The 23,924-nt window shown below is 50.2% G+C and overlaps 1 protein-coding gene across 2 annotated transcripts in view; it reads left to right on the top strand.

The window, feature by feature from the left end:
• Positions 1-22,362, top strand: part of GTF3C1 (general transcription factor IIIC subunit 1) — a 213,968-nt gene extending 191,606 nt beyond the window's left edge. For both annotated transcript variants that reach the window (XM_075317874.1, XM_075317872.1), the window contains 5 exons: positions 12,647-12,921; positions 13,315-13,645; positions 19,277-19,304; positions 19,590-19,779; positions 22,067-22,362. In XM_075317874.1, coding sequence (XP_075173989.1) covers positions 12,647-12,921; positions 13,315-13,645; positions 19,277-19,304; positions 19,590-19,779; positions 22,067-22,276 — 1,034 coding nt within the window. In that variant the 3' untranslated portion in view covers positions 22,277-22,362. The remainder of the gene's footprint in view (positions 1-12,646; positions 12,922-13,314; positions 13,646-19,276; positions 19,305-19,589; positions 19,780-22,066) is intronic.
• Positions 22,363-23,924: the final 1,562 nt, after the last annotated feature.

Here is a 23,924-nt window from a genome sequence, read left to right as displayed (position 1 = left end):
AATTTACGGTAAGTAACAAAATTCCCTTCTTCTTCATCGTTCCTTATGGGAGACCCAGACCATGGGTGTATAGCTTCTGCCTCCGGAGGACACACAAAGTACTACACTCAAACGTGTAGCTCCTCTCTCCTAGCATATACACCCCCTGGTAGCCAGTCCTAGCCAGTTTCAATGCTTTGTGTTCAGGAGGTCACACACACACATGCATTCTCTGATTTTTGATTTTTTTTTTATTTCAAAGATTTGGAAGAAAAGCGGGTCCAATCTGGACTCCCGGCGTGTCCCTTCTCACCCCACTGTGTCGGCGGTGCTGTTAAGGTTGATTTTACAAGGCTGGAGCCTTCTCATGCCGCGCTCCTTCACCATCCTCTGAGGCTCTGGCTTGAAGTGGGAGCCATCACGGTTCTCACTGCTTTGCAGGAGACCGGTCTCCATCCGCAGCCCTGTCAGGATCCTGCCGGACGGAGCGATCACTCCTCAGGGACCTGGCCCTGCGTCTCATAAGCTAAGTATTGAGACGTTATTCAGGGGTCCCTTGTACATTTATTGTGGGGAGTTGTGTTATTTCACTTGGTTGTGATTTCCGGCCGGTTCTCTGGTTTTTACCCGAGAACCGCGCCGATGGTGCCTGTTTGCCGGCCGCATTGTTAAATCTAGGCCCCGGCTTCGCCTGAGGCCTAGTTTCGATTTCACTGCCCCTGCATGTCAGTCATGCAGAGGGACAGTGCGGCTCCGCCCAGCGGCTGTTCAGCACAGGGGAGAGACACTCCTCTCTGAGGAAAGATTCCCTCCCCTGTATATCTCCTTGGCCCTCCGGATCCCGCTCTTAGAGTAGGCCCCGCCCCCTCTCCTCGCTCCGGCGCCATTTTTTCAGCGTCCTTATGCCATGTCTGAACAGCGATCGGCGCTGACTGCAGCATCTCTCTGGGGCTCCGGGCTGTGGGATCTGGAGGGCACAGAGACAATGTCAAACGGTCTGGCAAGCCACAACCTCCGGTTGTGGACCTGCTTATATACTGCTTATATACTGCTTATATACTGCAATACTCTGCTGGGGGTCATTCTGACTCAGAGCCCCCACTTCAGCAGCATGTCTCACACGAGAAGTAAGGCTGCAAGGCTGCACTCAATATGCACTGCATGTAGGCTCGTACTGCCTGTACCGAGCACATAACCACATTGTGATTCCTGCTCTAACATGGTGATGCCTCAGCCTGGAGTCTCATCCCCAGTGGTCCCTCCGGCTGCTCCGGCTCCGGTGGCTGAACCCCCGGCTTGGGTAGAATCCTTCTCTCCATGGGACAGCTGTCCCGGACTCTGCTGAGCATGTATTAGCCCCCTTCTCAGGGCGCCTCTGCTGCTACGGCTCGCTCAGCGAGGCCCACAGAGGATTCTTCTTCTGGTCTCAGACCCCGTCCTCCTCACAGGAGAAGCAGGGTCCCCTCTCCTTCCTCGTCCCGCAGCTCTGATTCAACGAGCTGACTCGCAGGACAAAGAGGATCCCTTTACTGGGGGCTCAGACGCTTTCCATGTCCCCCATTGATCGGTCCAAGGGTGACGCAGATATTAGTGTTTCGTTTGCGTACATTAATTCTGTACTGGACCTCAATCCGCCAGTATCAGAGGAGCAACCCTCTCTGGCAAAAAGGTACCAGTTTACCTTGCCTAAGAGAACAAGGAGTGTGTTCCTTAACCACTCCAGTTTTCAGGCCACTGTGACCAAGCCCAGGGTCTGCTCTGACAAACGCTTCCCAAAGCGTGGTTCTGATGACCGTTTTCCCTTTCCACCAGAGGTGGTCAAGGAGTGGGCTCATTCACCAAAGGTGGACCCTCCGGTGTTTAGACTCTCAGCCCGGACCGTTGTATCAGTGGCTGATGGCACCTCACTTAAGGTTTTGCTGTCCGCCAGGTTGTCCTTCTGGCCAAATCTGTATGGAGGCGGCAGGGGCCTCGTTCTCCCCATCTTTTGCAGCAGTGCGGGCTTTCAAAGCCATCTCTGCTTCTCTAGAGGAGATGCATTCCCTCACAGGGACTCTATGCCCGAAATGGTTGCCTTAACTTCCAGACTTCAGTCTTTTCATCCTATGCCATGTCTGCCATGCTGGAGACTCTCACCGCACTGCGGTGGCCTCGGCTAATTTCCTCGCTATCCGCAGGCTCCTGTGGCTTCGAGAGTGGAAGGCAGATGCTTCTAAAGAAGTTCCTTGCTGGGCTCCCTTTTGCTGGGACCAGACTATTCGGGAACAACTGGATGAAATTATTAAGGAAGCTCTTGGCGGGAAGAGTTCTTCCATGCCACAAACCTAAACCAGGAAACCTGTCCAGGGCAGGAATCAGTCGAGGTTTCGTTCCTTTCGTTCCTCCATCTGATCGTTCTCTAAGCCCTCGGCCTCGTCCACTAGCTCAGCCAAGGATCGCAAACCCAACTGGCGCACGAAACCGCGTCCTCAGAAGACCGCAGGAGCTGCGGCCACTAAGTCAGCCTCCTCCTGGCTATCTGGCCACGCCAGCAACGTCCTTGGTCGGTGGCAGGCTCTCCCACTTTGGCGACGTATGGTTTTAACACGTCTCCAATCAGTGGGTGCGGGATACCATCTCCCACGGCTACAGGATAGAATTCTATCCAGCCCGCCAAACAAATTTTTTCTGTCAACTCCCCCCTGCTCCAAGGCCGCCGCCTTCTCACAGGCCGTGGCATTCTTGCAGGCCAATGGAGTAATTGTACTGGTTCCCGACTGGGAACGGTTCTGAGATTTCTACTTTAAATCTATTCCTAGTCCCCGAAAAGGGCGGTGCCTTCCGACCTGGATCTCAAGCTTCTCATCAAGCATGTTCAGGTGCGGCATTTTCGCATGGAGTCTCTGCAATCAATCAATGACCCAAGGAGATTCCCTAGCATCCATCGACATCAGAGATGCCTATCTGCATGTGCCAATCGCAGTTTCACACCAGCGTTGGCTACGTTTTGCAATCGGAGTGGTCCAATTCGTGGCTCCTCCCTTGGGGTTAGCCACGGCCCCTCGAGTATTCTCAAGGTCGGGGCAGCTTTGATTGCGGTCCTGCACCTCTAGGGGTTGGCAGTGATCCTTTTGTCCTGGACGGCATTCTAGTCAGGGCTTCATCCAGTGCAGACTGTTAGCGGAGTGCCTCGCTCACTCTCGCCACTCTAGCCAATTCGGGTGGCTTGTCATTCTGTCCAAGTCCACTCTGACTTCGACCCAGGGACGCAATTCGAGACTCTGTCGGCACTTGCGAAGCTGCCCTCAGTCAAACAGCAGTCACTCCTCTGGCGGTCGACGTCGTTCCATCAGGCACCTAATACAGGTGCTGGATCAGATGGTGGCGTCAATGGAAGCGATTCCCTTGCCCAGTTCCATCTGCGTCCTCTGCAGCTGGACATTTTCCGCTGTTGGAACAAGCGGACTTCCTCCTTCCACGGGGAGGTGGCTTCGCCACAGACCAGGGGCTCGTTTCAGTGGTGGCTTCGGCCCCTCTGTCTCAGGGTCGCTCCTTCCTGGCCCCGTCCCGGGTGATCCTCACCAGGATGCTAGTCTATCCGGCTGGGGAGCAGTATATCTCCACCATGGAGCGCAGGGCACTTGGACTATGTCCAAATCAGCCCTCTGGATCAATGTGCTGGAAATCAGAGCTGTGTTTCTAGCTCTCTAAGCCTTTCACCATCTGTTGGCGGCCAGGCACATTCGAGTCCAGTCAGACAACGCGACAGCGTTTGCCTACATCAACCTCCAGGGCAGGACACTCAGCCGCCTGGCAATGTTGGAGGTTCAACGCATTCTTCAGTGGACGGAGGACTCCTAGTCCACCATATCCGCAGTCCACATCCCAGACGTGGAAAACTGGGAGGCAGATTATCTCAGCCGTCAAACCGTGGACAGCGGCGAGTGGGCTCTGCATCCGGCAGTGTTTCGGTCAATCTGCCACAAGTAGGCCTCTCCGGACGTGGATCTTCGCTCCACGATCCACAGGCTTTTGCAGCAGACGCACTGGTTCAAGTTTGGTCCCAGCTTCGTCTGTCTTACGTGTTTCACCCTCTAGATCTTGCCCAGAGTCCTGCGCAAGATCAGAATGGAGGGTCGTCGGGTCATTCTCATTACTCCAGACTGACCCAGACGAGCTTGGTACCCTGACCTGCTCCATCTGTCCGTAGAGGTGCCATGGCATCTCCCGGACTGTCCAGACCTTCTCTCTCGAGGTCCGTCTTTCCGCCAGAATCCTGCGGCCCTCAGATTGACGGCATGGCTTTTGAGTCCTGGATCTTGACGACTTCTGGTATCCCTCCTGAAGTCATCTCCACTATGACTCGGGCTCGGAAGTATCCTTTGGCCTTTTTGCCTTGCCGACCCTCCTGTCCCTTCTACAGTCCGGTCTGCAGCTAGGACTATCCCTCAATTCCCTCAAGGGACAGGTCTCGGCTCTGTCGGTGTTGTGCCAGCGGCGTATCGCCCGGCTGGCTCAGGTGCGCTCCTTCATGCAGGGCGCATCTCACATCATTCCGCCTTACCGGCGGCCTTTGGAGCCCTGGGACCTTAATCCGGTCCTCACGGCTTCCGGAAACCCCCCTTTGAGCCTCTTAGGGAGGTTTCTTTGTTTCGTCTTTCACAGAAAGTGGTCTTTCTAGTGGCCATAACTTCCCTCAAGAGAGTCTCTGTTTTGGCTGCACTCTCTTCGGAGTCACCCCTTTTTTGGTTTTTCATCAAGACAAGGTGGTTCTCCGTCCGACTCCGGACTTTCTCCCTAAGGTGGTTGCTGCTTCCACCTTAACCGGGGCATGTCCCCGCCTTCCTTTTGTCCGGCTCCTGTTCATCGCTTTGAAAAGGCGTTGCATACTCTGGATCTGGTGCGGGCGCTCCGGATCTATGTGTCTCGCACCGCTGTTCTTAGGTGGTGCACCTCTCTTTTGTGCTGACCACTGGTCAGCGTAAGGGCCTCTCGGCATCTAAGTCGACCCTGGCTCGTTGGATTAGGTCGGCCATTTCCGATACCTACCAGTGTACTCAAGTGCCTCTCCCGCCGGGGATCAAGGCACACTTGACCAGAGCTGTCTGTGCCTCTCGGCCCTTCAGGCCCAGGCTACGGCTCATCAGGTCTGTCAGACTGCCACTTGGATTAGTCTGCATACCTTTTCGAAGCACTACCAAGTGCATGCTCATGCTTCGGCAGCTGCGAGCTTGGGCAGACGCATCCTTCAGGCGGCTGTCGCCCATTTGTGAAGTTAGGTTTCGCCTACTTCTCAGTTTTTCTGTTTATTCCCACCCATGGACTGCTTTGGAACGTCCCATGGTCTGGGTCTCCCATAAGGAACGATGAAGAAAAAGAGAATTTTGTTACTTACCGTAAATTCTTTTTCTTATAGTTCCGACATGGGAGACCCAGCACCCTCCCTGTTGCCTGTTTGCAGGTTTCTTGTTCCGTGTGTTTTCACCGGCTGTTGTTGTAGACAGAGGTTCCGGTTGTTCCGGGTTTTGCTCTATCTCTACTTGTGGGTGGATGTCCTGCTTCAGCTTTTGCACTAAACTGGCTAGGACTGGCTACCAGGGGGTGTATATGCTAGGAGGGAGGAGCTACACGTTTGAGTGTAGTACTTTGTGTGTCCTCCGGAGGCAGACGCTATACACCCATGGTCTGGGTCTCCCATGTCGGAACTATAAGAAAAAGAATTTACGGTAAGTAACAAAATTCTCTTTTTTATTAGTAATTTTAGCTGAAAAAGTTACAACATTAAAATAGGAGGATCCTACATTTATGAGACTTGAGGGACTTATTTCATCATAATAAATACCATACCTTGGTAAATTATACATCAATACCCGTAATATTACCTCAATAACATGCGACGGTGGTGTAGGTCTTTTATCCAGGGATTTTATTATAACCAGGCTCATTGATATTTTCATATTGGTACATGGCCAGCTAGTGTTGCAATATTGTTATAACATCTTGTACTTGATCATCTATTTTTTTATATATTTCTATATTTATGGCCTCTGTTGTTGTTGTTATTGCACCAATTATTCCTATAAAGTGTTTTTGGATGCCTATTTGCACTTTATTAAATATTTTGCTGCATAAATTATTTTTCTTTATCGTTCCTTTGGGAGACCCAGACCATGGGTGTTTAGCTTCTGCCTCCGGAGGACACACAAAGTACTACACTTAAGTGTAGCTCCTCCCTCTGAGCTTATACACCCCCTGGTAGCCAGTCCTAGCCAGTTTATCGCTTTGTGTCAGGAGGCATACATCCACACATGCATTCTCATCTGATTTGTTTGACTTTTGGAAAGAGTTTGAAGAAAAGCGGGTCCATGTCTGGACTCCCGGCATGTCCCTTCTCACCCCACTGTGTCGGCGGTGTTGTTAAGGTTGATATACAAGGCTGCAGCCTTACATGCCGCGCTCCTTCACCATCCCTTCTGGGCTCTGGCTTGAAGTGGGAGCCAGCACGGTCTCCATGCCTGGCAGGAGTCCGGCCTCCATCCACAGCCCCTTGAGGATTCTGTTGGACCGGAGCACTCATCCCCAGGGACATGGCCCTGCGTCTCAGCAGCTAAGTATCTGAGACGTTTATGTTGGGGGTCCCGGTTCTTTATTGTAAGGGGAGAGTATGCTGTATGTGATTGTTTTAACTTTTCCGGCGGGTTCTCTAGCTTTTGCCTGAGAACCGCGCCGATGGTGCCTGCTTGTCGGCCTCGCCGCTTAAATTTAGGCCCTGGCATCGCCGGAGGCCTAGTTTCATTTTCCTGCCCTCGCATGTCACTCATGCAGAGGGACAGGTTCGGCTCCTCCCGGCGGCCGTTCTACACAGGGGAGGGACACTCCCCACTGCTGGGGCGTCCCTCCTTCCCTGCAGGTCTCTATAGCCCTCCAGTTCCCGCTCTTTTATAGGAACGCCCTCTTCTCAGGCAGAGTTCACTCTGCTCTGGGACATCCTGCATTCTGCATCTCTGCGGAGGTGCTGCGACTGGGGGACCGGGCTTCGGGATCTGGAGGGCACACAACACCGCGCTCAGCGGTCTGGTAAGCCACAGCCGGTCTCCGGTTGTGGACCTCTGTATATTCTCCCTAGGGTTCATTCTCTGCAAAGCCCCCACTCCAGCAGCATGTCTCACACAAGGAGCAAGGCTCCAAAGCTTGATTCTGCATGCACTGCATGTAAGCTCCTGCTGCCTGAGCCGAGCACCTATCCACATTGTGATGTCTGCTCTAAATTGGCGGTGCCACAGCCTGGAGTCTCACCCCCAGTGGTCTCTCAGGCTGCTGCTGCACCTGTGATTGAACCCCCGGCCTGGGTAGAGTCCTTTTCTAGGTCCATATCCCAGTCATTTGCTGAGTTCATGGGGCTTTTGTCCAGGACTTTGATGAATATGCATCAGCCCCCCTCACAGGGTGCCTCTTGACAGAGGACTCCTATCCTCTGACCTCCGTCCATCGGAGCTCACGGAGGATTCATCATCTGATCCCAGACCCCGTCCTTCTAAGAGAAGGCGCAGGGTTTCCTCCCCCTCCCCATCCCACGGCTCTGCCTCAAGAGCTGACTCTCAAGATGAGGAGGATGCCCTCACTGGGGGCTCGGAGGCTAAGTATCCCATCGATTTTCTCTGAGGGTGACTCAGATCTTAGTGATTTGATTGCTTCTATTAATTCTGTGCTGGATCTCAATCCGCCAGTGTCAGAGGAGCAACTCTCTTTGGCAGAAAAACATCAGTTTACCTCGCCTAAGAGATTGAAGAGTGTGTTCTTTAACCACTCCAGTTTTCAGACCGCTGTGACCAAACCCAGGGCCTGCCCTGACAAGCGCTTTCCAAAGCGTGGTTCTGATGACCGGTTTCCATTTCCACCTGAGGTGGTCAAGGAGTGGTCTCACTCCCCAAAGGTAGACCCTCCGGTGTCTAGGCTATCAGCCCGGACCGTTGTGTCGGTGGCTGATGGCACCTCACTTAAGGATTCCACTGACCGTCAGATTGACCTTCTGGCCAAATCTGTGTATGAAGCTGCGGGAGCCGCGTTTTCCCCGACTTTTGCAGCAGTGTGGGCTCTCAAAGCCATCTCTGCTTCTCTAGAGGAGATGCATTCCCTCACCAAGGAATCTATGCCTCAGATGGTTACCTTAACTGCTCAGGCTTCAGCTTTTTCATCCTATGCCATGTCTGCCATGATAGAGGCTGCTCACCGCACTGCGGTGGCTTCAGCTAATTCTCTTGTTATCCGCAGGATTTTGTGGCTTCAAGAGTGGAAGGCAGATGCTTCTTCCAAGAAGTTTCTTGCTGGGCTCCCTTTTGCTGATTCACGGCTGTTTGGTGAACAGCTGGATGAAATCATTAAAGAAGCTACTGGCGGGAAGAGTACTTCCATGCCACAAACCAAGACCAGGAAACCCGCCCAGGGTAGGAATCAATCGAGGTTTCGTTCCTTTCGTTCCTCCAACTGGTCATCCTCTAAGCCTTCCGCCTCGTCCGCTAACTCAGCCAAGGATCAGAAATCCAACTGGCGCCCAAAAGCGCGTCCGCAGAAGACCGCAGGAGGTTCTGCCACTAATGCAGCTTCCTCATGACTCTCGGCCCGCTCCAGCCACGTCCTTAGTCGGTGGCAGGCTCTCCCACTTTGGCGACGCTTGGTTAAAGCAAGTCTCCGATCAGTGGGTGAGAGACATCATATCTCACGGCTACAGGATAGAATTCTCTTCCAGCCCTCCAAACAGATTTTTTCTCTCAACTCCCCCCTGCTCCAAGGCCGCCGCCTTCTCGCAGGCCGTGGCGTCCTTGCAGGCAAACGGAGTGATTGTCCCAGTTCCCGCTCAGGAGCGGTTCAGAGGTTTTTACTCAAATCTCTTCCTAGTTCCAAAAAAGGACGGTACCTTCCGGCCCATCCTGGATCTCAAGCTTCTCAACAAGCATGTCCGGGTGCGGCATTTTCGCATGGAGTCTCTGCGATCAGTCATTGCCTCTATGACCCAAGGGGAGTTCCTGGCGTCCATCGACATCAGAGATGCCTATCTACATGTGCCAATCGCAGTGTCACATCAGCGTTGGTTACGTTTTGCGATAGGAGAGGATCATTTCCAATTCGTGGCTCTCCCCTTCGGGTTAGCCACGGCCCCTCGGGTATTCACCAAGGTCATGGCGGCAGTGATTGCGGTCCTGCACCTCCAGGGGTTAGCAGTGCTTCCTTATCTGGACGACCTTCTGGTCAAGGGTACATCCAGCGCAGACTGTCAGCGGAGTGTTTCGCTCACTCTCGCCACCCTAGCCCAATTCGGGTGGATTGTCAATCTTCCCAAATCCACTCTGACTCCGACCCAGAGTCTCACGTACCTAGGGATGCAGTTTGAGACTTTGCCGGCACTTGTGAAGTTGCCCTTAGACAAACAGCTGTCACTCCGGTTGGCGGTGCGCTCTCTCCTGAGGCCCCGCCGTTATACCCTCAGGCGTCTGATGCAGGTGCTGGGTCAAATGGTGGCCTCCATGGAGGCGGTTCCCTTTGCCCAGTTGCATATGCGTCCTCTGCAGCTGGACATTCTCCGCTGTTGAGACAAGCGGCCTTCCTCCTTACAGAGGTTAGTGGCTCTGTCGCCATGGACCAGGAGCTCTCTTCAGTGGTGGCTTCGACCCCTCTCCCTGTCCCAAGGGCGCTCCTTCCTGACTCCGTCCTGGGTGATTCTCACCACGGATGCCAGCCTATCCGGCTGGGGAGCGGTACATCTCCACCACAGACCACAGAGCGCAGGGCACTTGGACTCCGTCCGAGTCAGCCCTTTCAATCAATGTGCTGGAAACCAGAGCTGTGCTTCTAGCTCTTCTAGCCTTTCACCACCTGTTGGCGGGCAGGCACATTCGAGTCCAGTCACACAACGCGACAGCGGTTGCCTACATCAATCACCAAGGCGGGACACGCAGCCGCCTGGCAATGTTGGAGGTCCAACGCATTCTTCAATGGGCGGAGGACTCCAAGTCCACCATATCCGCAGACCACATCCCTGGTGTAGAAAACTGGGAGGCAGATTATCTCAGCCGTCAATCCGTGGACGGTGGCGAGTGGTCCCTGCACCCGGCAGTGTTTCAGTCAATCTGCCGCAAGTGGGGCACTCCGGAAGTGGACCTAATGGCATCCCGTCACAACAACAAGGTTCCGGTTTACGTGGCTCGCTCCCACGATCCTCAGGCCTTCGCCGCGGACGCTCTGGTTCAAGACTGGTCCCAGTTTCGTCTGTCCTACGTGTTTCCCCCTCTAGCTCTCTTGCCCAGAGTCCTGCGCAAGATCAGAATGGAGGGTCGTCGAGTCATCCTCATTGCACCGGACTGGCCCAGGCGAGCTTGGTATCCGGACCTGCTCCAACTGTCCGTGGAGATGCCGTGGCATCTTCCAGACCGTCCAGACCTGCTCTCGGAAGGTCCGTTTTTCCGCCCGAATTCTGCGGCACTCAAATTGACGGCGTGGCTCTTGAGTCCTGGATTTTGACGGCTTCTGGTATTCCTCCTGAAGTCATCTCACTATGACTCGGGCCCGTAAGTCTTGGAAAATTTTCCTGTCCTGGTGTCGCTCTTCCGGCCATTCTCCTTGGCCATTCTTGTTGCCGACCCTTCTGTCTTTTTTACAGTCCGGTCTGCAGCTAGGACTGTCCCTCAACTCTCTCAAGGGACAAGTCTCAGCTCTATCAGTGCTGTTCCAGCGGCGTCTCGCCCGGCTGGCTCAGGTCCGCACCTTCATGCAAGGTGCGTCTCACATCATTCCGCCTTATCGGCGGCCCTTGGATCCCTGGGACCTTAACTTGGTCCTCACGGTAGTGCAGAAACCCCCTTTCGAGCCCCTTAGGGAGGTTTCTTTGTATCGTCTTTCTCAAAAGGTGGCCTTTCTAGTTGCCATAACTTCTCTCAGGAGAGTCTCTGATTTGGCTGCGCTCTCCTCGGAGTCACCTTTTTTGTTTTTTCACCAAGACAAGGTTGTTCTCCGTCCGACCCCGGACTTTCTTCCTAAGGTGGTCTCTCCCTTCCACCTTAACCAGGATATTTCCTTGCCTTCCTTCTGTCCGGCCCCTGTTCATCGCTTTGAGAAAGCGCTGCATACTCTAGATCTGGTGCGTGCTCTCCGGATCTATGTGTCTCGCACCGCTGCGCTTAGGCGGTGCACCTCTCTTTTTGTGCTAACCACAGGGCGGCGCAAGGGTCTCTCTGCTTCTAAGCCGACCTTGGCCCGTTGGATTAGATCGACCATTTCGGACGCCTACCAGAGTACTCAGGTGCCTCCCCCGCCGGGGATCAAAGCACACTCGACCAGAGCTGTCAGTGCCTCTTGGGCTTTTAGGCACCAGGCTACGGCTCAACAAGTCTGTCAGGCTGCCACTTTGACTAGCCTGCATACCTTTTCAAAGCACTACCAAGTGCATGCTCATGCTTCGGCAGATGCGAGCTTGGGCAGACGCATCCTTCAGGCGGCTGTCGCCCACTTGTGAAGTTCGGCTCCGCCTACTTCTTAGTTTTTTCTGTTTATTCCCACCCAGGGTCGGCTTTGGAACGTCCCATGGTCTGGGTCTCCCAAAGGAACGATAAAGAAAAAGAGAATTTTGTTACTTACAGTAAATTCTTTTTCTTATAGTTCCGTATTGGGAGACCCAGCTCCCTCCCTGTTGCCTGTTGGCAATTTTCTTGTTCCGTGTGTTATCACCGGCTGTTGTCGTGGACAGAGTCTCCGGTTGTTCTGGTTCTTACTCGGTTCTACTTGTGGGTGGCTATTCTCCTTCAGCTTTTGCACTAAACTGGCTAGGACTGGCTACCAGGGGGTGTATAAGCTCAGAGGGAGGAGCTACACTTTTAAGTGTAGTACTTTTGTGTGTCCTCCGGAGGCAGAAGCTAAACACCCATGGTCTGGGTCTCCCAATACGGAACTATAAGAAAAAGAATTTACGGTAAGTAACAAAATTCTCTTTATTTCATTTTTGGATCATTGATTTATTATATTTATGGGCATATTTATTTATATATTTGTATGGTGCTAGTACGGGCATTGAGGTATAATTTACCTAGGTATATGCATTATTGCGATGAAGTAGATCCCTCAAGTCTCATAAATGTAGCATCCTCCTATTTTAATGTTGTAACTTTTTTAACTAAAATTTCTAATAAAATACAGTTTTATTTTATCCTATGTTTAACTTTTTTTTTTGGGGGGTTCATGTTGGCTCCTCTTGTTAGTTAATTCAATTTCTGGAGTTTGGGGCTTTTGGGGGGACATTACCCCATGATTTAATATGACCACAATTTGATATTACCATAAAAACAATGTCCACGTGCCCTAAGGCCAAACAAGAAGTACCGGAGTTAGAATAAAACCATGGAAGAACCACGCTGCTGAAGACAAAATGTAGATCCAATACACTGGATGGTGTATGAGAGGTGGTTTATTTCTGCACCTTTCGAAGTGAAACCACACTTCTTCAGAAAATCCACCGATTGACAAAGTAACAGCAACGATTCAAGTTATATAGAACAGTATTTTCAAATAAAGAGCGCCAAGAGAACACAACAAACGTGTGTGTGTGTGTGTGTGTGCGTGCGTGTGCGTGCGTGCGTGCGTGCGTGCGTGCGTGCGTGCATAGATAGATGGAATATAATTTATTTTTACTTTTTCTTTAAAGGTTCCTTTAGTGACTTTTTCGCGGACATGCCTTCACTTCCTCCTCTCTTCACTGAACTTGTAAACCCCACAGATCAGAACATCAGCACATTCTTACATCAGTGTACAGATGGTCAGCAGTACACCCAAGAAGACTTGGACTCGGTCCAGGAAATCTTTAATGCCATTGAAGCCGGCTCATGTTTGGGCATGAAAGTATCAGATCTCGGAGAAAGATTTATAAAATATGAAGATGTAGAAAACGGAAGGACTAAATCTTTACAGCAGTATATGCAAGTAAGTCATGAGTATATGATCAAAGCTTACTGTGGACTAAACGTTACTGCGAGGGGGAAATTGACACTTATACTCTTCTCTGGATGTCCACATGTTGGGCGATTAATCAAACTAATGTGATTAGATGTACCTTTCTCATCAGCATGATTCTGATTTTGGCCAGAATTGTAAAACTGACATTAGCCCCGTTCTTGAAGACAGGACATGATATTGGGCATGAGTGAAAGCGACAGCAGGGTGTGACGTATGGTAGGGAGATTGGTTTTGTGGGTACGTGTAGTAGTGGGATGTGTAGTATCTGGCTTATCAGCTCCAGTGCAAGAGGGGCGCTTCTGCTTTTAATTCATATGATGTAGGTTCATACTTGACTTTACAATTTGTGTGATCTCTTAGGATCTTCTAACATATAGACAAGTGCTACAAGTCGGAGGGGCCTGTGTTAGGCTGGTAGCCACGAGTCACTCTGATCCCTGGGTTCTGCACTCGTACACTCTGAAAGAACAAGACAAGGCACTTATAAGTAAAGACTCTGATGGCTCCGAGCTGACGCAGCATGCGTCTGAGGACCAAGCCAACAGTGACAGAACTATTACTGAGCCACCAAGAAAGAAAACACTTGTAGAGACTGCGGATTCTGAGAACTCAAATGATGCAGAAAACCCTGTGGTTTCTGGAGAGCCAAGAGCCTCTGACAGTGACCTCTTCACTCCAAAGATGGATACAGGTAGGAACTTGGGATGGGGATGATAGTGTGCATATAATGTAGTTCACTGAAAGTATCAAGTCCAAAAAAAGCAATACTTGCCAATACCTTTCCACAATACTATTCTAGTGTGGGTGCAGACAAGCCCCAGTGATAAGAGGCGGGCAGTGCAGGTGGCCTAAAGGAGTATAAACACATTAGACCATTGGATCATTCCATCACCTTTCAGAAATGCATATACAGAGGTGATTCTCACAATAGCATGGTCCTGGCTGGTTTCATTTTTTTCTCCAAGCATGCATAGGGTAGTTCAGTCTGTGAACACATTATTAGTTTTCTTTACTTCCTTAATGCGAAACTAAGCAACTTTTAAAAATCAGTCTTTAATAAAAACGTCTTTTTGCTTCTTCCGCCCATAGCTGGTTGCCCCTCTTCCTCCTGACATAAAGGTGGCACACTGGCTATGCAGGCTCTCTTGTGCTGTCCATCTCTTGTCTCCATGATTGAGATAGTATCAGCTGCAGGGAGAAGGGTGGGAAGATTCCAAGACTTCTGGGAGGGCAGCTCACACATCTAGAGAGGGAGGAAAGTGTTCATACTGCAGACTCTACAGGAGGCAAAAATTACACATGGTGTAAGATCCCTCACGAACTGTAGAAGAGAAAATAGTACAGGAATGAAGCTGTGCTGATACACCAGCCTTATTGAAGGCAGCAGCAGAACACTTGTAGGCCTGTTCCTCTCAGTAATACATGCTGGATATGAGAATTGTCTGAAACAGTCAGCAAGTTGGAACCTGAGTGTCAGGTGGGGGTGAAAAAAAATAAAGATTTCTTTTTGTACAACTTTTCAGTTGTATTCCATTTTATGGGATCTGACAGGCCCATTAAGTAAAATGAGGCAAACTGAGTTCAATCTTGGGGCGCAGGAATTGGCTTCACCACAGCTGCCCTTTTCATACTAATTGACATAAACCCTGCCTTTTCTGTTACAAATTGATTTTTTTTTTTTTTTTGGAAATGGTTCTGTAATCCCATTCTGACCTTGGCCATACCAGTATGTCCAATGTGGGGTCCCCATCTTTGATGCGGGCTCAGCCAGCATCTGCCTCTACCGGCAGCGGGGGAGCTGTTCTCCGCCTGCTCTTACCCTCTTAGTTGGCACCGTCTAGGTTTGAGAGCAGCATTTAATGTGTGTTGTTAGGAATAGCAATACATAGTCCCCTTATCACATGATGGCAGGGTGCCAATGGGCTGATATTACGGGATGCCATTACAGTACTTGTGTATGTGCGTGCAACCTATAGTTAGCCTCAAATATTGAAAAACAACGTGCCCCTGGGAATGGAAGATCCTATAGACAACAATATCAGGTCCACAAAGCAGATATTAGTTTAATCATGCTAGGTTTATTAAATATTGCAAAAACACACATAAAGTGTAAAAAAACATTTTTTTGTAGATACAGACTACACAGATAAGGAATAGAGGGAAAGTCGCACTACTTAGAGTAACTGTCTGAGACCAGTACGATCCGCAACCACATATATTACGGCTGATGTGAATAAGTATATGCCTATGTCCAGCTTATATCCCGTATGGGCTATGGTTTACATTTGAGAGTGCTGATAGGGTATAGTTGCCAACGGTGTATTAGGAAAATACCAACACCTCCATATATTATGATGGCAGTATACTCCCATTCAGCAGTCACTCCCACAATCTCATAACATGCCAACACTATAAACCAGAGCTTTCTAGTGAATTACCTGCAGCCATGTGTATAGCGATCGACACCTGCTCAGACAGCCACTCCCACCTTGCCGCGCGTTTCACCGCTTCCGGTTTCGTCAGGAGGAACATGTGGGAGAACCCCATCTGTGTACCCTCGAGGGAGAACCATGGGGGGCATGCCCTTTTTCTGATCTGCAACCGGTGAAGCAGAGGGCTGATTCTTATCAGAAGGACTCTCTGTAGAGGTGTCATCAGGCTGTGTTCTGTCCAGGGGCCCTGAGGAGTGTGAGGACGATGTTGCATAGGCAGCACCAGGTTCTGGGAACTGTGCCCATTCCGGGGGACTGGGAGACATAGGCTCTGGGCTGGCAGCGGTTGCTGCGGTGGTTAAGGGGGGAGGGGGGAACTACAGTGGCACCGGACTCACAGAAGGAAGAGGTGCTATCAACCCCTAGTAGATCAGCGTGGCAGCTAGGCTGTACATTAAAAGTCTTATAGTTGTTGCTGTAGTTGTGCAGGACATAAAACATGTGACTGCAGCCCCTGGCTGATGAGCCACAAACTCTGATTATAACAAGGGAGCAATGCTCTGCAGAGCTAATGTGAGAAAACAAGTGAGGATATATTTCACCCAGAACGCTGATGGCCCCCACCCCACCTCCAGCTCCTGTGTCCCAGTTCCTGTGGGAAGGAGAAAGCCAGCTCTGAGAGACGAGGCTCTGATCACAACGAGAGGGAACGATGCTCTGCAGAGCTCCTGTGTGAGGAGAGCTACGCGTGCTTTTGTGAGGGGCGTGGTTTATCGCGTGTCGGAGAGGGCGGGGCTTAGCTCCGACAAGAACGCCAGCAGAAAATATAATTAAAAAAATGGTGAGAAGGGACTCACCTCCACCCCCCCCCCCTCCAGCCCTGCACAACAGTAGTGGACAGAAAAAATCTCTTAAGTGTACAGCAGCTGAGTCCTGGGAGCTCTCTTTCCTCCCCCTGCCACCGGTGGAATGCTATGCAGGAGTCTGCATCTGCAATCAGCCCATGTGAATCCAGTCAGGGAGGATCTCCCCTTTCCGGTCAGGGAGGATCTCCCCTTTCCGGTCAGGGAGGATCTCCCCTTTCCGGTCAGGGAAGATCTCCCCTTTCCGGTCAGGGAGGATCTCCCCTTTCCGCTCAGGGAGGATCTCCCCTTTCCGCTCAGGGAGGATCTCCCCTTTCCGGTCAGGGAGGATCTCCCCTTTCCGGTCAGGGAGGATCTCCCCTCAGCTCCTGTGGAGATGGCAGAGTCAGCCTGCTGTGCCCGGTCACACCGGTGCAGAGTGTGTATCAACTCAGAGCCTGCCAGAGGGACTGAGGAAGTTTTCATCTGCTCTGGGCTCTGGAAAATCGGTGCCTGTGAGAACCGTCGTCCAGTGAGTAACAGTCCAGGATCCAGCGTCGCAGGAGGGGGTACGGGGAGGCGACACTCCGCGTTCCCGCCTGTTGATGGTTTTGGGAAATCGGTCCCTGAAGGAAACCATCGCCCTCTAAAAACAAAAAATTCTTGCTGCAGTAGTCTGCAAAGATGTGCCTCCTATAGACACTAAGCTAAAACTGAGGTAGCCTGGCTGGGCCAGGGGGTGTATACTGAAGAGGAGGAGCTAACATCTTTGCATCTACTTAGTGTCCTAATATGGATAAGCAGCATAACACCCATGGTCCTGTGTCCCCCCCCCCAATAAAGCGTCAAAGAAAAAACTATACATATTTGGTATCGCTGCTATTGTTGTGTCCTGGATTATCATATTTTAAGGTCATTTTTTTAGTACATTGAATGTGGTAAAGTGTTTTGTTTTGTTTTTTTGCGCAATTTCACAATACTTGGAATTTTGTTTTTCCATTTTCCAGTACATTGTATGGTAAAACAAATGCTGTCATTTAAAACTACCACTCGTTCCACAAAAAAAAAAAAAACCTCATACAGCTCTGTGCTTAGACAAAAATAAGTTATGGCACTGGTAAGGAGGGGAGGAAAAAAAAGCGCAAAAATCGAAAATGGCCATGTCAGGAAGGGGTTACCGTGTTTTTCCAAAAAATAAGACACTGTCTTATATTTTTTTTTTGCCCCCTAAAAAAGAACTAGGGCTTATTTTGGAGAAACACGGTTGGGGGTAAGTTTACCCCCCAAAAAAGCAAACCTCCCACTTCCCAGGAGACTGCTACTCACCAGACCCGGACGCCTGCGTGGCTCCCAGGTCCTCCCTGTGATCTCCGGTCGGTGCTGCATGCCGTTCTCCCTTGCTGCTGGCTGACACACACATCCCGATCGCAGATACACACAGCAAATCATACACACAGCCGATTGCAGATACACACAGCAAATCATACACACAGCCGATTGCAGATACACACAGCCGATTGCAGATGCACACAGCCGATTGCAGATGCACACAGCCGATTGCAGATGCACACAGCCGATTGCAGATGCACACAGCCGATTGCAGATGCACACAGCCGATTGCAGATGCACACAGCCGATTGCAGATGCACACAGCCGATTGCAGGCGCACACAGCCGATTGCAGGCGCACACAGCCGATTGCAGGCGCACACAGCCGATTGCAGGCGCACACAGCCGATTGCAGGCGCACACAGCCGATTGCAGGCGCACACAGCCGATTGCAGGCGCACACAGCCGATTGCAGGCGCACACAGCCGATTGCAGGCGCACACAGCCGATTGCAGGCGCACACAGCCGATTGCAGGCGCACACAGCCGATTGCAGGCGCACACAGCCGATTGCAGGCGCACACAGCCGATTGCAGGCGCACACAGCCGATTGCAGGCGCACACAGCCGATTGCAGGCGCACACAGCCGATTGCAGGCGCACACAGCCGATTGCAGGCGCACACAGCCGATTGCAGGCGCACACAGCCGATTGCAGGCGCACACAGCCGATTGCAGGCGCACACAGCCGATTGCAGGCGCACACAGCCGATTGCAGGCGCACACAGCCGATTGCAGGCGCACACAGCCGATTGCAGGCGCACACAGCCGATTGCAGGCGCACACAGCCGATTGCAGGCGCACACAGCCGATTGCAGGCGCACACAGCCGATTGCAGGCGCACACAGCCGATCGCAGGCGCACACAGCCGATCGCACACATCACATCCAGCGCTTACGGCCGCAGGGAATGATGAGAGCAAGTCACGCGTCCTGCCGCAGGTCCTGTTCGTTGCGCTCCACTGCACTGCCTTTCAGGATTCTGCCGGCGAGAAGAGATCGGTATCACTGGATGAGGTGAGTGTGTATGCGATCCGATGTTTGTGTGTGTGATTTGATGTTTGTGTGTGATCCGATGTTTGTTTGTGTGTGCGATCTGATTGTGTGCGCGATTTTTGTGTGTGTGTGTGTGTGTGTGTGTGTGTGTGTGAGAGCTGATGTGTGCGGGTGTGCGATCACTGCAGGTCCTGCTGCTCAGCATCGGGTGAGTGTAATTGCCGGATGCCGCTGTCTATAATGAAGTGTCCTTCAGTATTTGTTAGCTTTTTTAGCTGCACGGACACTTCATTATTGATCCGGGACTAGGGCTTATTTTCGGGGGAGGGCTTATATTTAAGCCTTGCTCCGAAAAAGCTGAAAATCCCTGCTAGGGCTTTTTTTTGGGGAGGGCTTATTTCTGGAAAAACACGGTAATAGCAATAATAAATTATTCCATTGGTTTTCCTTACTTTTGTAGTTTATATAGCTTTCTTGGACTGAGCTCTGGACAACCACTTTAAATGAGATTCCTAAGGGCACAATTGCTTTAATGCTGTCAGCCTCCATCTCCTCCTTGCATAAAGGATTTCTCGTTGTGTGACCTACATATGTAAAATATGGCGGTTAAGTCTGGCTCCTATGTTGTATGAGAACGCTCTCTTGATATTTAACTTTATTTCTTCCAGGAGATTCTATGGGGTCAATATATGAGAGGTGAGTTATATATCTACAGGTGAGCTAGAATCTCTTTTCTATGACGCAGTGTAATAACGCCCCAGCCCGGGAGTGGTCATTAGCGGACACTGGTGGCAGACTGATATAAATGTATAACCAAGTACGAGGGTCACAGTACTATAAGCTCACCGCCATAGATTACCCAAGATTTGTGTAAATTCAGAAATATATCTTGTCCATTTGGGCTTATCGCAGTCTGTAAACCTAAACAATGGATTTTTTTTTCTCAATTGTAAAAAAAAGTTTTCCTTTCCTTTCTTCTAGGAATTCGGATTGTTGCTTTCTTGGAAGGCCATGGCGGATTGTGGATGGAAGCCTAAATAAACCAGTCTGTAAAGGAATGCTGGAGGCGGTATTATACCAAGTAATGACCAAGCCAGGGATCACACAGCAGAGCTTGATCCAACATTACTATGACGTGCTGCAGCCTGTCGTTATACTTGAGTTATTACAGGTAATGTTAATATTTTGTAGACTCCCTTTAAATGTTGGTGTGGGCTCCCACCAATCCCCAGAAGAAGGACCCCCTATCTTTCTTCTCAATGTGTCTGAGGCAGGAGGTGTTGCATTAATCATCAGGTCACACATGCTCTCTGCCGCTGCATTTAATGTATATGGGGGTGAAGATGGTGGGTGCTGGGGTCTCTCTGCTTTCTTCACCAGTAAAGCCTCATTCACACATCAGTACTTCTGATCAGTATTTCATCAGTTTTTGCCAGAGCTAGGAGTGTCTCCGAAAGGCAGATCTGGTGTCAATCTTTTAACACTAGATGTCCCAGGAATTTCGAGCTCCATAGGGTTCCAATGGTAGAAATGTTAAATGACCCCTCTCTCGAACTTCTAGTGTTAATTATAGTTTTTCACTGTAAGTTGCACTCCTATCTTTGGCCATAAAAACTCTGAGGCAAAAATACTGACATGAATGAGGCCTAAAACCAAAAAAATTAACTGGAACAAAGGTTGGTAAAATTGCAATGTGTAGGTGCACGTTCACACTGCGGCCATTTAACAGATGAGTAAGTAAATAAATAGTTATAGGGTACATAGTTGACACTATTTTTATGAATAACATAAAAGCCACCACAAAACTTCAAGGTGTACCCAGTCGGGAGGAACCCTAACTCTTGTAGTTCACTTTAATATGTGTCACCAGACTCCAATATAGATGGGGCAGAGCAGGACCCAGCTATACCTCACCCCGTTTGTATGAAGTACAAAAAACAAAAGCTTTCTTGCCCAATGCCATAGACTTGGAATGAATCAGCAAAGTGTATATGCAACCGACCACAGCTGGGGAAGAACTAGGTTCTGGCATTAGGCGCACATCCCAGCAGACATGTAATGATCATTATCACGATCCAGGCAACATATGGTTGTTTTTGTATAATAGATCCACGATACAGCCAAGTATCTGTGCTTGACCATGGGATTAATAACTTGTAATACAGTGTTCTCGCGAAAATAAGAAACTGTGTTTATATTATTTTTTGCCCCGAAAAATGTTCTGAGGCTTTTCTGGGTAAGGTTTATTCTTGAGGAAACACTGGTTGGGGGTAGGTTTAACCCACCCAAAAAGGCAAACAACCCCAGCAGAGTTATACTTACCAGAGCCCATACATCTGCGTCGCTCCCAGATGATCCTGCGATGCACAGCAGGTGCTCCCAGCAGGTCCTTGTGTGCTCCACAGCAGTCCTCTGGTGATACCGTACTGCTTTCGTGCTGTGGAACACGAGGACCTGAGGTAGAACACATTGATGCGTTCCACTACATCCCAGGTCTCCGGAGCAGTACGGTATCAACAGATGTGTGTGTGTGTGTGTGTGTGTGTGTGTGTGTGTGTTCCACATCAGGTCCTTTCGTGCCACAGCATCATGTTCTGGGTCTGGTGAGTATGATTGTGGGGTCTGTCTTCTCTTTTGGGGGGCGTCTGCTTTCTTTTGGGGGTGTCTGCTTTCTATAGTGAAGTGACCTACAGTATTCTTTAACTTTTTTAGCTGCATGGACACGTCATTATTGAACCACGACAAGGGCTTATTTTTGGGGTAGGACTTATATTTAAGCCTTACTCCGAAAAGGCCGAAAATTCCTTCTAGGGATTATTTTCAAGGTAGGGCTTATTTTCAGCGATACACAATATGTGGCTCAAAAATCCATAGAATAGCGCTGATGTGAAACGGGGCTAAGGATATATCCACCATTTCATACAGATACTATATCATCTTCTGATTTGTACTTTTTGCAATTGAATATGGTGGAACATTTATAAAAATTTATTGTATAATGAGTCTCGTACAAGGGGCGTATTTTCAGCTAACGCAGATTTTCTGTTAGGCTATGTGCGCACGTTGCGTACTAGCCCTGCAGAAATTTCTGCAGCGATCTGAAGAGCACACGTGCGCTTCAAATCGCTGCAGAAAATGTCCGTAGAAAAAAAAAAAAAAGCCGATTCCATGCGCTCTGCCTGCAGCTCCTGCCATAGACCGAGCAGGAGCTGCCGGCAAAGCGCACGAAAGAAGTGACATGTCACTTCTTAAACGCAGCGCTTCGGGCAGCAGCCGAAGCGCTGCGCTCTAAGACGTCATGTGCGCACGGCCCCTGCACAATCTCCATAGACTGTGCAGGGGACGCAGGACGCATGCAGTTATGCTGCATGAATTACGCACACGTGCGCACATAGCCTTAATCAGATTTAATCATGTCTGTAATCAGACTTGTATTTTTTTTTTTTTTTTTTTTTTAGGTATTGGAACAAATGGGCTGCATAAAAAAGTGTTACATTGCAAAACCTGCCAAAGCTTCTCTCTTCTCAAAGCCTGAAATCCCAGCAATGTACAAAAGCAGCAAACTATCCGAGGATTTCACTGTGTTTTATGAGCCCAGCATGGACTGCACGCTGAGGCTGGGGGGGATCTTCCCTTCTGAAGTGAACTGGAATAAATGGGTCATGTGATGTTATTGTTCTGTTACTTCTACTTATTGTAGAAGTTGTTTTTTATGTATAATATTTGATAATGAATAAATTATTTAATTTTGATACACTGCTTCCAACTGTGTATATTGATTTTGTTCCTTCTAGGATTAGATTTCTGCAATTCCGTTATAGTGTTTACATACATAACGAGGGTATAACTTTCTCCTTAGGGACCACCAAGCTGGTGTAAGGAGACTTACTAGCCATGCAATGTTCCCTGGGAAATAAAATCTGGAAATTAACCTCTTCACGGAGTAGAATAGGGTCACTAATTGCCACCACTTAGAGGATGCAATCCTAGAAATCAATATTGATGATTTTAAGAGCCTTGCCATATGACTTGGGGTATGAAGCCAAACCAGAAGCTCTAAGCCAACCAGTCTGTTACTTTGCACTAATGAGGCGTGAGAACCCTGAAACAGCTGTCTACAAATGGAGATGTAGGGATTAACTTCATATCCCAAGTCATTCAAGGCCATTTATAAGTCCTTCATAAGGCCCTTTTATACGTCCTTCATAAGGCCCTTTTGTACGTCATTCATAAGGCCCTTTTCTTTATCGTTCCTATGGGAGACCCAGACAATGGGTGTTTAGCTTCTGCCTCCGGAGGACACACAAAGTACTACACTTAAAAGTGTAGCTCCTCCCTCTGAGCTTATACACCCCCTGGAGAACCAGATCTAGCCAGTTTATCGCTTTGTGTTCAGGAGGCATACATCCACACATGCATTCTCATCTGATGTTTGATTTTTGGAAAGAGTTTGAAGAAAAGCGGGTCCAAGTCTGGACCCCCGGCATGTCCCTTCTCACCCCACTGTGTCGGCGGTGTTGTTAAGGTTGATTCCAAGGCTGGAGCCTTACATGCCGCGCTCCTTCACCATCCCTCCTGGGCTCTGGCTTGAAGTGGGAGCCAGCACGGTTCTTCATGCTTGGCAGGAGACCGGTCTCCATCCGCAGCCCTTCAGGATCCTGCTGGACCGGAGCACTCATCCCCAGGGACTTGGAACCCTGCGTCTCAGCAAGCTAAGTACCTGAGGCGTTTATATATTGGGGGTCCCTGTACTTTATTGTTGTGGGAGAGTGTGCTGATTGTGTTTTATGACATTTCCGGCGAGTTCTCTGGCTGTCGCCTGAGAACCGCGCCGATGGTGCCTGCGCGCCGACCGCACCGCTCAAATTTAGGCCCCGGCTTCGCCGGAGGCCTAGTTTCGGTTTCTCTGCCCTCGCATGTCACTCATGCAGAGGGACAGGCTCGGCTCCGCCCAGCGGCCGTTCTGCACAGGGGAGGGACACTCCTCACTGCAGTGTATGTCCCCTCCCCTGTAGGTCTCTATGGCCCTCCAGATCCCGCTCCCAAGCAAGTCCCGCCCCCTCTCTTCGCTCCGGCGGCCATTTTCTCAGCGTTCCCCCTGCGATCAGTCATTGCAGCGCTGTTCTGCAGCATGCCTGCTGAGGTGCTGTGCTTGGGGGTCCGGGCTTCGGGATCTGGCGGGCACACAACACCGCTCCAGCGGTCTGGTAAGCCACAACCCCTGGTTGTGGACCTCTGTATATACTCTCTGGGAGTCATTCTCTGGCAGAGCCCCCACTCCAGCAGCATGTCTCACACGAGGAGCAAGGCTCCAAA

The sequence above is a fragment of the Anomaloglossus baeobatrachus genome, chromosome 7 (genome assembly GCF_048569485.1).
Source record: "Anomaloglossus baeobatrachus isolate aAnoBae1 chromosome 7, aAnoBae1.hap1, whole genome shotgun sequence".
NCBI lineage: Eukaryota > Metazoa > Chordata > Amphibia > Anura > Aromobatidae > Anomaloglossus > Anomaloglossus baeobatrachus.
Note: the sequence above shows the minus strand (reverse complement) of the source record. Positions and strands in the feature narration are given on the sequence as shown.